Below are 14,280 nucleotides of genomic sequence, written 5' to 3'. Positions count from 1 at the left end.
ATATTTATACACAAAAATCTTCACTGAAGCATTGGTTACAATAAACAAAATTAGAAACAATCTTAATATCTATGTAAAGTTGAGTGGGTAAATAAATTATGGTTATCCAGATAATGATGTACTATTCGAGTGCTTAACCCAGATTTCAGAGAAATTCTCAGTGGTTTGGGGAAAAACTCATTATGTGAAGTTAACACAAACATTTTCATAAGAGTATTTATGATGAATTACCACTGCATTATACACTTATTTTTCTACTTTTCTATTTTTATCACTTCTCCACAAATAATATACTTCTTTAAAAAGTATAGAAAAAAGCTAAATGATATTACTGAAAATAACATAATTTAGTTGTTACTACAAAAAGATAAGGGGCCATAAAATGAAAAAAGACCTCAATAGCTCACCATTTGAGATTTTAAATAATCAGTATTTTAATCTTTTAAGACTGTAGGGCTTACACTGATAATCCTACAGTTTTATAAAGAGAGCAGGTAATCTAAACTGTGCCAAAGAAACATTGCCAATCTTTGAACTTGAAACCCAATGTCGGGGGCGGGGGCAGGAACCTATATTGTAGCCATAATTTATTTTAGTCTTTCCTAAGAAGAGAAGAATCCATTCTTAAGAATATAAAGAAAGTGTTTCAGATATTTCCTAATGTTCTACTAAACTTTGGCAAGCAACTCTCTTGGAAATAGCTCCTAAACATTTCACATTAAGGAGTTATTTTGACATTTGATTCTTCAGTGTTTGGAGTTCATCATGAATTTCAATCCTCAATGAAAGCATTTGGCTTAAATTCGGGTCAGCCTCTTTCCCTTCTTTAACTCATGACTACTGCCTATTTTTAGCTTTGCTTTCTATACTATTGACTACATCTCAGGATGTGCTGTCTGTTCTCTCCTCCCATTGCAGCACACACATCCCTCAGCAAATGCTGTCATTTCACGCTGAAAACCATGGAAACTACAGACCAATTCAATAAACAACATTTAAAAATTACATATATCAAGATTTCTGATTGACCAGAAGATATATATGCCTAGACATGTAAATATGTATATATGAATGCATATATATGTATATAATGCAAAAAAAATTATTCAACTTTTTTCTTTTAAAGAATTATAATTAATTATAATTAGTTTACAGGAAAAGAATGATTGAGATAAATTAAAAAAAAAATGTTTCCTGGAGAGAACACTGATAGATACGAGAATAAAATTATTATCATTACTTTTTAAATGTTTATTTATTTTTGAGAAAGAGAGAGAGAAAGAGAGATTGTGAGTGGGGGTGCGTCAGAGAAAGAGGGAAACAGAGAATCCCAAGAAGGCTCCATGCTATCAGCGCAGAGCCCAACACAGGCTTGAACTCACAAACAATGAGATCATGACCTGAGCTGAAATGAAATCAAGAGTCAGACACTTAACCAACTGAGCCACCTAAGTGCCCCAAGAACAAAATTATTAAGCACATAAAATTTATTGCAAAATGTTACCCTAAAAATTATCATATCTGGCTTATGGTTGTCCTTTTATCAAAATGGCCCTCTGAGATCTATCTCACCTCGCCGAGCACGTTTTTCATCCTTCACACAGACTTCATTTAAGGAACCAATTGGATCACAATGGCATGGCTGGCATGGTCGTGGATAATTAGGAGACACCTAAGAAGAATATTAAAAGCCTCTTAATCATGTGTAATAAAAACAATTATTTTCAATTCAGCAAATTTTAAGGACAAAATAAATTTAATAATACATAGTAATAAATTATATTGAGAAAATAACATAAGAAATTATCTTTAATATATGTTTGCAATTTTTAAAATCCCTTTTTTCTAAATGGATACACAAAAGTAAAAAGAAGTACAATAAACATCCATATCCTAAATTCAGCAATTATCAAGATTTTGCCATAGGAGTTCGTTTTCATTCTTTGCTGAAGTTTTTAAAGAAAATTGTAGATAGTCTTTTAATTCCCATAGATTTCAGGCTGCATCTCTTTTGCAATCCCAGTATCATTATTATAACAAACAAAAATAACAGTATTTGCCTGATGGTCTCTAATATACATTCTGCAATAAAATCCTTCCGATAGATTTTTTTGTTTGTTTGTTCTGGGTTTTTTCTTGTGGGTTTTTTTCTTACAACATACTTCATAATTTGTAATTTCACCCCAAATTTATTTTTTAGGAGCTTTTATCATGTTGATCATGATATGATTAAATAGAAATGTATATTTGGTGCTGACAAAAGGACAATATTAAGTACTCAAATTAAACATTTGGTTTCCCGGAGAGGCAGCATAGCCACAAGGGAAACAATTTCTTTTCCTCCACAATTGAGAAATGTGAGTTCATATCTCAGCGTGGCTCTACCGGCTATGTGGCTTCTTGCAACTTATTTACTTCTTGTGATAGGAGGATAACAATAGCAACTATAGTGATGTTATTAAACTAAAATTAAAAAGAATAACATATAAAGGATCTCATAAGATTCCTCAGATATGTTAAATATTCAATACAACTAGTTTTAATGCTAAAATATTTTAATTAAACAAACCTAGACTGTGATAATATGCTCTAATTACAGCATTTATTCTCCAGATGCAATAGGATAAAGAAAAAAATAACAATAATTTGCCTATGGTATATATACTGAAATACTGTGCACATGCGCTCTGTGTATATGTGTCTCACTCTATATATTATAGGTCTATTCATATAGGTATATATATTTCACCCATAAAATATAGCATTTACATATGTATATATCTATGCTTCATTTATAAATGTAAACTTGTTTACTAATATAAATCAAAGTGTCATAACTAGAGAGTTATTTACATGCCGGATAAAATATCAATCATTTAGGACACATTTATTTATTGCCCATTATGAAGTAAGCACTATGCAAAGCACAGATAGGTAAGGCCAGGTCTTTGTCTTAAACAAGCTTACAAGGATAACAGGCTTGGAAGACACTGATTAAATACAAGGTGCCAAGTGATAAAATAGACATACAGAGCATTGTGGCACAAAAGAGGAGGGAGCGATAACACAAAGAAGTCAACAATGTTTCACAGAAGTGACATTTAGACTGAAGCTTGAACTATGAGTAGAAATTCTAGAGTAGGCTTGGGAGAAGGGCTTTTTCCCAAGGAAAACAAAACAAAACAAAACACTAAGACATGAAAACAAAATATAAAACAAAAACAAAAACAAAAACCCTCTGTGGACAAAAAATTTCTTTTGAATAAGATCTTGGCTGTTATAAATGTGGTTTATGATTTTAATGATGAACTTGAGTAAATAAAAGACTCCTAATTTATTATCCCTCTTTGTGGTAATTGGAGAAATCTGCCTGAATCAGATTGCTGACAAGGAATCCTACCAACATATGAGATTCTGTAAATATATCTACTTTACACGTGCTTTTTAATTTAATTAAAGTAATAATTCAGATTACTAATTAGTTCTCAAACTAAACATTACATTATATTTAACTATTAAATATGTGTATTTAGTAAATAAACCTTAAATGAGATTTTAGGACAATAACTTTTAAAAAATTGTAGAGATGTTATTTAGCTGTAAAACCCATGCAAAAAAAAAATCTGTGTCCTATATCTTTATAAAAGACAAATAGACTTCTACCCAAATATTAGGCTTTTTAGAGAATGGAATTTTTTAACATATGCAGTAGCATAAGTATTTTTATAAGTATTAAAATACCATAATCTAGGCTTAGATTCACTTAACTGACTTGTAATAAAAACTTGAAGCTGGGGGAGAGGGGAAAGTGGGTGATGGGCATCAAGGAGGACACCTGCTGGGATGAGCACTGGGTGTTGTATGGAAACCAATTTGACAATAAATTATATTTCATATTAAAAAAACAAAAACAAAAACAAAAACCTTGAAGTCTCCACAGTTGATAACGGCAGACTATCTTGTGTGGTCCAATGTATTCTCAGATAACAAATATTAATTCTGGACGAAATGTAAAAGTAAAATATTTGAGGTCCTGGGAAATTAATCAAAATCAGGCAGAACTTGGAAGAATTTGAGGTTTGAAAGAAAAAAAACATATTAGCTGAAATCTATGCTCAGAGATGGGGAGCAAAATCTGCATACCAACATTCCTCAAAGGCTTAAGTGATCCCTTACTCATACATCCATTCAGGAGACTCCAACAAGTCCAGTTGAAAGTAACCGCTGGAAAGCTCAATGATGTGCATGAGTTTTTAGGTCTGCATACCATAAAGGAAACAGACATTGGAGTTGTCAACCAGGTTAGGAAGATTAGATAACCACCTTGAGCTTTCGGTTCATCTGCCATATCACAGTGTAAAAGTAAGTCTCTACAATTTCATAGCAATCAGTCAGTATGTTTACTACCAATTAGAACCAAATTCAGAAATCTTCAGAGGAAGATAATAGAATCATGTCTCTACATTGTATCATCCAGAATGTGTTGTACAAATCATAAATCCCTAGACATAAGAAGAAAGAGAAGAAAGAAGAAAGTTTTTTCAAGAAAAAAAGCAGTCAATAAAAGCAGACTGTGAGGTATTGAAATTAGTTTGGAAGGACTTATATAGGTACTGTATATATGACCAAGAACATAAAGGAAATAATGTTTATAAATAAGTGAAGCATGGAATATTTCAGCAGAGAAATGGAAACTATAAAAAAATAAGATGATAGAAAGCTGAGAAGTAAAATATCTCAATGAAAAATTAACCAGGTTTCTTTACAATAGATTAGTGATGTCGGGGGGTAAAGTAGTACAAATAAATAGAAATTATTCAATCTGAAGGATGAAGAAAGGAATTGTTTGTTTGTTTCATTAGCACAGCCTCAGTAACATATGGGACACAGTCAGGGAACCTGATGTGTGTTATAGTTGGAGTTTCAAAAGGAAAAGGGATAGTAGAGCTCAAATAGGAGGTCTCTGTTTCTTTCCATTCTCCTTCTCTGCTTCCTCCTTCTCCCTTCTTCCTTCTAGTTCTTACACATCTTATTCTTGTTATTCTTTTTCTTAATCTTGTTCTTTTTCATCTTCTCCTTTTTCAAAAACCCTTCTTTCCTTCTCCTTCTCTTCCCTTTTTCACCCCACCTTCCCCTTCTTTTAACAAACATTTATTTTATAAAAATGTTTATTTATTTGAGAGAGTGAGTGTGTGCGAACAGGGGAGGGGCAGAGAGAGAGGGAAAGAGAGAATCCTAAGCAGGTTCTCTACTGTCAGTGTAGAGACTAACATGGGGCTCAAACTCACGCTCCTTGAGATCATGACCTGAGGTGAAATTAAGAGCCAGATCCTTAACCTACTGAGCCACCCAGTCACCCCTTAACAAACATTTTAAATGTAAAAAACATTCTTTGCTTGTAGGATATGGAAAAATTGGCCATGGGCCAAATTTAATCTAGGGTCCACAGTTTGCCAATACATGAACTAACTACTAAAATGCGAATATAGGGGCACCTGGGTGGCGCAGTCGGTTAAAGCATCCGACTTCAGCCAGGTCACGATCTCACGGTCCGTGAGTTCGAGCCCCGCGTCGGGCTCTGGGCTGATGGCTCGGAGCCTGGAGCCTGTTTCCGATTCTGTGTCTCCCTCTCTCTCTGTCCCTCCCCCGTTCATGCTCTGTCTCTCTCTGTCCCAAAAATAAAATAAACGTTGAAAAAAAAAATTAAAAAAAAATAAAATAAAATGCGAATATAAAGAAAATGCCTTGAAATCAGACAATTAAAGACACAATATACACACTGACATAAAGATTTCAAAAGAAGGAAGAGATTTATATACATAAACATGATTGTTTATGTGTATACTTTTAAATAATCTGATTTAAACTACCAGACTAATAAAGGAACTTAGATATAGGATATAACACCAATATTTGAAAATCTTGCTAATAACATTAAATAATTTTATAATTATTTTTATAATAATACATAAATATACTGAGATTTAACAAAATACATCCAAGTTCTCTATACTGTAAACACTGCTGTGAATAATTTAAAAACATTTTAACAAGTCAAAAGATATACTATATTCATTGATTACAAGACTCAATATTGTTACTGTTAGTTCTTCCATATTTGTATTTACATTCTATACAACAATCCCAACTAATATTTCTGTATTGACAGGTTCATTCTAAAATTGTATGGGGAAAAAAATTGTACGGGAATATATAAAAACTATTGTGTCCAAAACATTCCTCAAAAGGAAGAATAAAGTTGGTGTATGTACATTTCTGATTTCTAGATTTGTTAAAGCTAAAGTAATTGAGATAGTGTGCTATTAACACAAGGATGGACATATAAATCCATGAGACAGAACTAGAGCTCTAGAAATTGACCCACAGTAATTTATTCACATGATCAAACCACATGATTTGCAACAAATGTCTCAAAGCAATTTAAAGGAGAAAAAGAAGTTTAAAAATAAAGGTTCTGAAACAACAGTTTAACCATGTAGATCCCCATCATTATTTTATGTCACACTCAAATATTTGCTTGAGATGGGCCATAGATCTAAAAGCTAAAATTGTAAAGTTTCTAGAATTAAAAAACAAAAACAAAAACAAAAACAAACATATCTTGGCTCGAAGGAATACTTCGTAACAGAAAATCTAGGAATAGCCAATAAGCACTTAATCTGAAAATTAAATACAAAATATGATCTGCTGTAAATTCATAAGAGAAGATCTGTGGTAGCACAAAGCATCAATGGGAATGATTTAGCGATTGCCAAATACCTACTTGCCACACTCACTGTGTCCACTAGAATAGCTACTTCATAAAGATAGCCAACACCAAACATTAGAGATGATATAGAATAACTAGAGCTCACAGACATTTTTGGTGACCATGTAAAATACTGTTACTAATTTGGTAAAATGTTAGCAGTTTCTTACAAAATCAAACATAAAAATATCCTCTAAAGCAAGTATTCTAGTCCTAAATGTTTATGCAAGCAAGGTAAATCAAACAGGACCCAAAAAGACTTACATAAAATATGTCTTTCTGTGAATAGGTTTTATTTCCTTTAAGCAGTGTTTTGTAGGGGCTAGCCAAAAACTGAAAATGACACTAACAGCCACAAACGGAATGGATTAAAAATTGCAGTACATTCATGCAAAAAAATACTCATCAGAGTCAGTGATTTTTTTCTAAAAAAGAACTATCGATGCACACACACTACAGATAAATCTTTAAATGTTATACTGAGGGAAAGAAGGAACACAAAACAGTATGTAGTTTATTTCAAATTATGAAATTCACTACAAGGCAAAACTAAGTTATGTTTTAAAAATCAAAACAGAGTTTGCCAATGAGTGAGGATTGACTGGAATGGGGTACCATGGAACTTTCCAGAAAGATGGAAATGTTTTATATCATGGTTTCCCTTTTGACACATTCCTAGTCACCTCTTAGAACTTGCAGTCCAACTGTTCAAAGAAGTTTTCAAAATTATTTTTCTGTATGATACACCTCTGTATGAAAAAGCCAGAAATAACACTTCATGAAAGAAAAAGTATGCTTTACCCCTTTGGGTCTGAAGAAGCCATCAATGCATGTCTCACAGTTTATACCAGCAGTATTTTGGGTACAATTCAGGCACACACCCCCTCCAATGTACTTTCCATGTATATTTAAACTCAGATTTCTTCTGGCAACATTTTCATCATAATAGCATTCTTCAGCTTTCCCATGACAATTGCATGCTGCATTAGAGAAAAATAAATTTATAAACATTAATTTCAGGTTTCAGATGTATTCAAAAATCATTTGCCGTTACACAATAGATTTTTATTCTCAATGAGAAATTATATTGTGTGTATATATATATATATATATATATATAATCAGTACAAAAGTATCTAGAAAGTTTTTGGATTTACTGAATATATTAATAAATTCACATTTTAATGGAACATGTTTAATTTATATGTTTATAAATTATATGTTTAATAAACTTATAAATTACAAGTTATATGTTTAATTTATAAAACAATATAAATTAAGCTGAATCATATGAAACTGCCAATATTTGACTGACTTTATCTTACAAAACTGAAATTTCATATGGTTAAACCCACAATTTCCTATTATGGTAAACAATGAATTATTGAACTGTGGTGGTGAATTGTTAATATCCAGGTAATCTGCACTGGTTAATTATTATATGTGAATCTCCAGGTGGTAGATCCTATGGGTGAAAAAGGGCACTCAGGACTCCTATCGTTCCTTTTTTGTACTTCTAATAACTAAAACTTGGGGGTTTTATATGCTATGTTCTGTTCTAAGTGTCTTATATTTATTACCACTGATTTTAATTCTCAAAATAGCTTTATGAGTTAGGGACTTACATTAACCACTTTCCATTTATTAGGAACTGAGACAAAGAGAAGTGAAATAATTATAAAAGGTAACCAAATCAGGGGTGCCTGGATGGTTCAGCTGGTAGACCACGTGACTCTTGATCTGGAGGTTGTGAGTTTGAGCCCTGCATTGGGTGTGGAGATTACTTAAAAATAAAATCTTAAAAAAAAAAAAAAAAAAAAAAAAAGGTAACCCAATCAGTCCTGTTAACCCCACTCTGAAGTCAGGCTCCAAGTCCACAGGGCTAACCACTGGCACAAATCCTTTTGTTATATCTGATAAGAGATATAAAATATATGATAAGTGCCAAGTAATCAGGACTGAATGTGAGCTGGTTTGCTTAGTGGCTGAGATCACACAGTCTTGCACCAGTCTTGGATCTCTAGTACTTAGTACTCATGTGATGTAGGGAACTTCTTAATTTCACAATGGCTCAGTTTCCATAAACACAGAGAGGTCAATAGTAAATACCAGACAGGGATATTTAAAAGCATTAAGTGAGAAAATGCCTGTCGAATCATTAGCATAATGCCTTGTAAATAAGTTCTTAATTGATTTTCCTGCCCACCCCCCTCCCTTTGATCCTCCTCATCTTCAGCATAGGAGTTCAGAAACGTGAAAAAATCGCTCCCTCAGAAAGACTGGGTAAGGCTTTATAAGATGGGTAAAATTTATTTTAGGATGTGAACTAGGGAAAAAGATATCTTATGCAGAATCTCCTTCCTCAGATCCTGAATTTCTTTGGTGTTCCTGCATGGATTTCCACATATATGTGTGTTTGGTGGGATGGGGGGGGGGGCAGTATATGTGTGTATGCAGGCTCATGTGTGGGGCACATAACTCAATCCTTTATTTTTTTTTCCACACGGGAGACATTTATATACTGTTCTGAACTATTTCCAAATTTTACTAACACTAAATACCATAGCTCTTTCTCTATTAGCATGTTTTCCCCAAGGCTGCACAGGATACTTCTTGAATGGGATGCTTATCAGATCCCTATTAATGGGCAGTTACACTGTTTCCAGATTTCTCTGTGATAAGTAACACTGAGTACATCCTGGGAGAACAAAGAAGTCAGGGAGAAGTGGGGGGTTCTCGTGTCAGACTGCTTCCCATTTGCCAGTTGAGTGACTCTGAAGAGAAAATTGAAATCTTGGTGTTATTTTAGTGCTTCCCTCTTAGGGTTGTTGTGATAAAGCAAAACACCTGTTGGAATGCCTGAGCCATAGGAAATACTCAGCTGCATAAATGTTAGTAGCAGTAGCAATTGTGTACTAATGACAGAATCATGATGTTCTCTGTATGGCCAAGTGGCTACATCTATAGACTAAGTGCCTACAAGTATCATTTCTAGGCCAATTTTAACTTCAATTAACTTGAAAAATGTCCCTCCAAAAATGCTGCCAAATTACTCTCTGTTCAACATACATGATAAACAGTTTAACCATAGCCTTACCAACACTATGTACAATCAACCCTCTTAGGTCAGTTCCTGGACATAGTAAACATTTGAGTATTTGTTGAGCGAATAAATGAACACTTTGATGAGTTAAAAAGAGTATTTTCATTGTTTTAATTGGTACTTCTTTAATTATGAATAAGTGGGGTAACCTCTGTAGGGTTATAAGTCTCTTCTTTTCCTGAGGAATCCCTGTTCTAATCGTTGCCCATTTTTAACCGCTGTATTGAATTTTCTTCTTATTCTATAGAAGCTGCCTTAATATGGTAAGAATATTATATCCTTGTCATGTTTGTAGCAAATACCTTCCCCAGTCTGTTGACTCTTGATTTAGAACAGAGTTTTCTTGCCATACTGATGGAAAGTTTTCAAACTTTATTATAGGGAAACTATAGTCATAAATGTAAATCACTAGGCATTATAAGCAGTTTTATATCTTTCAGACAATACACAAGAATTCTTACAAATCCTGTTGTAACAATATATTGGAAGAAACGGTCAAGATTCTGCTTCCAGTGTAAGTAGAGGGAAATATGGAGGAATGGAAATCGATTCTCACGTCATTTAGATTTAGCATTTATAGGGGCGCCTGGGTGGCGCAGTCGGTTAAGCGTCCGACTTCAGCCAGGTCACGATCTCGCGGTCCGTGAGTTCGAGCCCCGCGTCAGGCTCTGGGCTGATGGCTCAGAGCCTGGAGCCTGTTTCCGATTCTGTGTCTCCCTCTCTCTCTGCCCCTCCCCCGTTCATGCTCTGTCTCTGTCCCAAAAAAAATAAATAAAAGACGTTGAAAAAAAAAAAAAAATTAAAAAAAAAAAAAAGAATTTAGATTTAGCATTTATAAACATGAGCCAGTGTAGGTAAAACACTGATGTTTGGGAGTCCTTCTTTTCACATGCCATGCAGCAAGGGCCCTCTGCCTACAGCCCTGGTTGCTGTTTAAATGGCCCCCCACCTGTGCAGCTCCCCATTTATAGCCTCAGAGAATGTGGATAGTACCTACTCACAAAGAGCAATTTTTCACTCTGCGATCAGCGGTTTGCTATTTCACAGAACATCCAAGACACGTGATGGAAACAGTCTTTAGTACAGGCTTAGCAATGGAAGAAATATTCTTTGCTCTCTAAAGATATATCCTGCTTCAAATGAGCCAGATTGATGAAAATCCAAATCAAACTCGAATGAATTAGTAGGTAATTATTCATCTTTTAGAAGGATTTGTCATGTTACCGAAGGATTTTTCTGCATATTAAGGTGATTGGAGCACGGTTCAACTTGGAAAAGAAAATTTTTCATATCAGCTTTTAGGAACGCACACATTACCAAAAACACAGTATCTATGCGAGGTTTTGTGATTTGGACTCCTATTGTTAATTTGTGGGGAAAAAAGAGAAACATTTCTTTAAGCTTGGAAATACCACCTCCCATCTGTCCCACAAGAAAAAGGTTATTGTTTCAGACAGCCACTATTTAAAAAATGTAACAAGTGGCAATCTGCTTTTGTGTTGCTTTGTCCATCCCTGCTGCTACCAAATTTAAGCTACACTTTTTGTTTTCTTGTTTAAACATGTATACACAAGTGGGGAGGGGTAAAGGATTTTACAGAACCATCTAACATTATGTAGTTATAACTGTGCAAGAGAATGTCAGGGGCAACAGGAAGAAACCCTCTCCCATGCTATCCCTTCTTGTGATTGCTTTTATTCCACCAACAGAAGAGGAACATGATTAAATTTAAAGAAGTTTGAGACTATGAGTGGTATTTCACTTAAATTCACTCTTAGGGATGAATGTCTGCTCTCACTGGGAGAAGATGTGGAGAATCCGAGGGATTGTCAAGGAATGGGGGAGGAGATATATGAAGTAAACAATGGCTGGGCCACAGGATGCCCCTTTTACCACAGTGAGTGGTGGTGGCACGTTTCTGCAGATATAATTCAGTAAAGATGGGTGATTTCTAAACCAAAATATCTTCACAAGCAGGGCGACACAAATCAAAATGCAAAAAAAGGCGAGTACAGAAAATGGAGGGACTCGACATGGATAGTATATGCAGAATCTTAAAATTTTATGGTTAGGGAATTTTATGATTAAAGTTTACTATGATTCAATAGTTTTAAGGACCTACTATGTCTTATACATGATACATTATGGTAAAGTTTTTTTTTTCTATAAAAATACAAAGTTGGTATTAGCTTAAAGGTCTACCAAGCCTGTTTGGGGGGGGCGTTGTATACCTATGGAACTGAAAACATGTGATTAGGGCTCACTAAGATATTAATATTTGAATTCAATTGAATTGGGCTTCATGGATGGTTTAGATTTATAGCTCAGCACAAGACTTTGTTTTTAGGTCCCATCTTGGCCTGTGCAGATTTCCAGAAACACAGGTTTCTCTAGCATCCCTGTCACGGGCCAGTTGGCAGTATTAGGCTAAAAGTCATGTGTTACAGTTCTTGGGTATTTCCCTTCTGAATAAAACCTAGACATATGGGTTACCTTCAAAAGTGATAATATTAAAGTATTAATGAATATTTGTTGACACATGTTTGCACAGCCAGTTTTACTATTTTTCATTACTGGCTTTTTTCTTGGTTGTCACTGTCCCATAATTGCTACAGCATAGTTTATGCTAATGATTATCACTGGTGCCATTTCTAATTCTAGTATTTTATACTGTTATTAATGAGAAACCATACATTTAAAATATTTATTATTACTATTAAAATAAATATTCTATTTCTATGAATTTGTTTCCTTGTCTTCTCTGTTACCTTTTATTCTCATATTCTTCCCAGCTACTGCACCCAAACATCACCCTTTAAGAGGTGTAACTAATGAACCAGAGTGGTTTTGTTTTGTTTTGTTTTGTTTTGTTTTTTTAGGTAATAATATAGGTCTAACCAGTAAGGTATAATCTCTCCCCTTTGGTTTTTCTCCATTTACTAGATGATTGGTATTCAAAAGCTATTTACTAGGGCGGGGAGCTACAAAGGAAGAAGGCAGAAAAAGCTGGAGCTATACTGGTTCCAGAATCATTTTGTAAACATATAAACACATTTAGAAAACTAGTCCCCATAGACTGTAGGTTTTGCTGAATGCTTATTTGCATTTTGAGGAGTGTGTGTGTGTGTTTGCGTGTGTGCATGTGTATGTGTGTGTGTGTGTGTGTGTGTGTGTGTGTACATAGTTGACCCTTGAACAATACGGATTTGAACTGCACGGGTCTACTTATATGTGTATTTTTTTCAGTTAAATATATTGGAATTTTTTTTTGGAAATGTGTGACAATTTGAAAATATTCACAAATGAGCCATATAGCCTAGAAATACAAAAAAAAATTAAGAACAGGTTAGATAATATCGTAAGAAGGGAGTATATAATACATATACCATACCAAATATGTGTTAATTGTGTTATTGGTAAGGTTTCTGATCAAGTAGGCTATTCATGATTAAATTTCTGGAGATTCAGTTATACAAAAATTTTTGGTTGTGGGGTGTCAGCTTCCTAACCTCCACATTGTTCAAGGTCAGTCACGGAGGGGTGTGTATATGTGTGTGGATAAGCTAGAGATCTATCCTGATGATGGTAAGTGTACACTATGCTTTTACTATGCTTTTATCTATTTCTCATTATGTCCACACAGTGGTAAAGTCATAGGCATTTGGTAAGTTTCGTCAAATTAAAAAAAAAAAAAAACAAACAAACAAAAACTGAGGAACTAAAACAGCAGGGTAAAGGAGCCTACCAGCTATTGCCCTAGATAAAACATCTAAACTGGAAACAGGCACTTACCTAAAATCACCACATGTTTATATTACCTGCATACCAGAAAAGGAAGAACCACATAAATTGCTGAATTCTCAGGAACATACCTTCGCATTCAGTTTTAGTCAGAAAAGTGCCAGCTCTCCAAGGTTTCTGATGGAATCCTGGACAGCACTGATCACAGCTATCCCCACATGTATTATGCTCACATTCACAGCGGGATTTCTGGTCAGAAATTGGGGGCAAAGCATAATTTTAATAATTTTGAGAGCCATAAATGAAGGGTTTTTCCCAAAAGATAGAAAGAAGAGAAAAGAAAACTTTGAGACCATGTACCAAAATGTGAAACTCATGTCAGTCTGGAAAGAGGTGCCAGACTTGGGAGTGGATATATTTGATCAACACCAGCCTAAGGAGGTTCAGGCTAGTACTGGAATCACTGGGCTCAGGTTTAGAAGAGAGCAGAGAGGCCCAATTGAGAATGGTCTTGAAGACTAAAACCCCTTCTATGATTCCTGAGATCTGCAGGTTTTCTGGTTTGGGATGCAAAGTACTGTTAACATTTGGGGGTGTGGGAAGAGGAGAATAGGTTCATAGGCATCAAAGGGCATCATAGAAATCTAATGTCCCAGGACTGAATCTC

At 34.5% G+C, this 14,280-nt stretch overlaps 1 protein-coding gene across 4 annotated transcripts in view; it reads right to left on the bottom strand.

Annotated features, from left to right (window-relative positions):
• LAMA2 (laminin subunit alpha 2) overlaps positions 1-14,280 on the bottom strand; it is a 609,036-nt gene that overhangs the window by 349,511 nt on the left and 245,245 nt on the right. For all 4 annotated transcript variants that reach the window (XM_042939791.1, XM_042939793.1, XM_042939792.1 and 1 more), the window contains 3 exons: positions 13,745-13,862; positions 7,571-7,749; positions 1,573-1,672 (listed from right to left, as the gene is read on the bottom strand). In XM_042939791.1, coding sequence (XP_042795725.1) covers positions 1,573-1,672; positions 7,571-7,749; positions 13,745-13,862 — 397 coding nt within the window. The remainder of the gene's footprint in view (positions 1-1,572; positions 1,673-7,570; positions 7,750-13,744; positions 13,863-14,280) is intronic.

The sequence above is a fragment of the Panthera leo genome, chromosome B2 (genome assembly GCF_018350215.1).
Source record: "Panthera leo isolate Ple1 chromosome B2, P.leo_Ple1_pat1.1, whole genome shotgun sequence".
NCBI classification, from domain to species: Eukaryota; Metazoa; Chordata; class Mammalia; order Carnivora; family Felidae; genus Panthera; species Panthera leo.
Note: the sequence above shows the minus strand (reverse complement) of the source record. Positions and strands in the feature narration are given on the sequence as shown.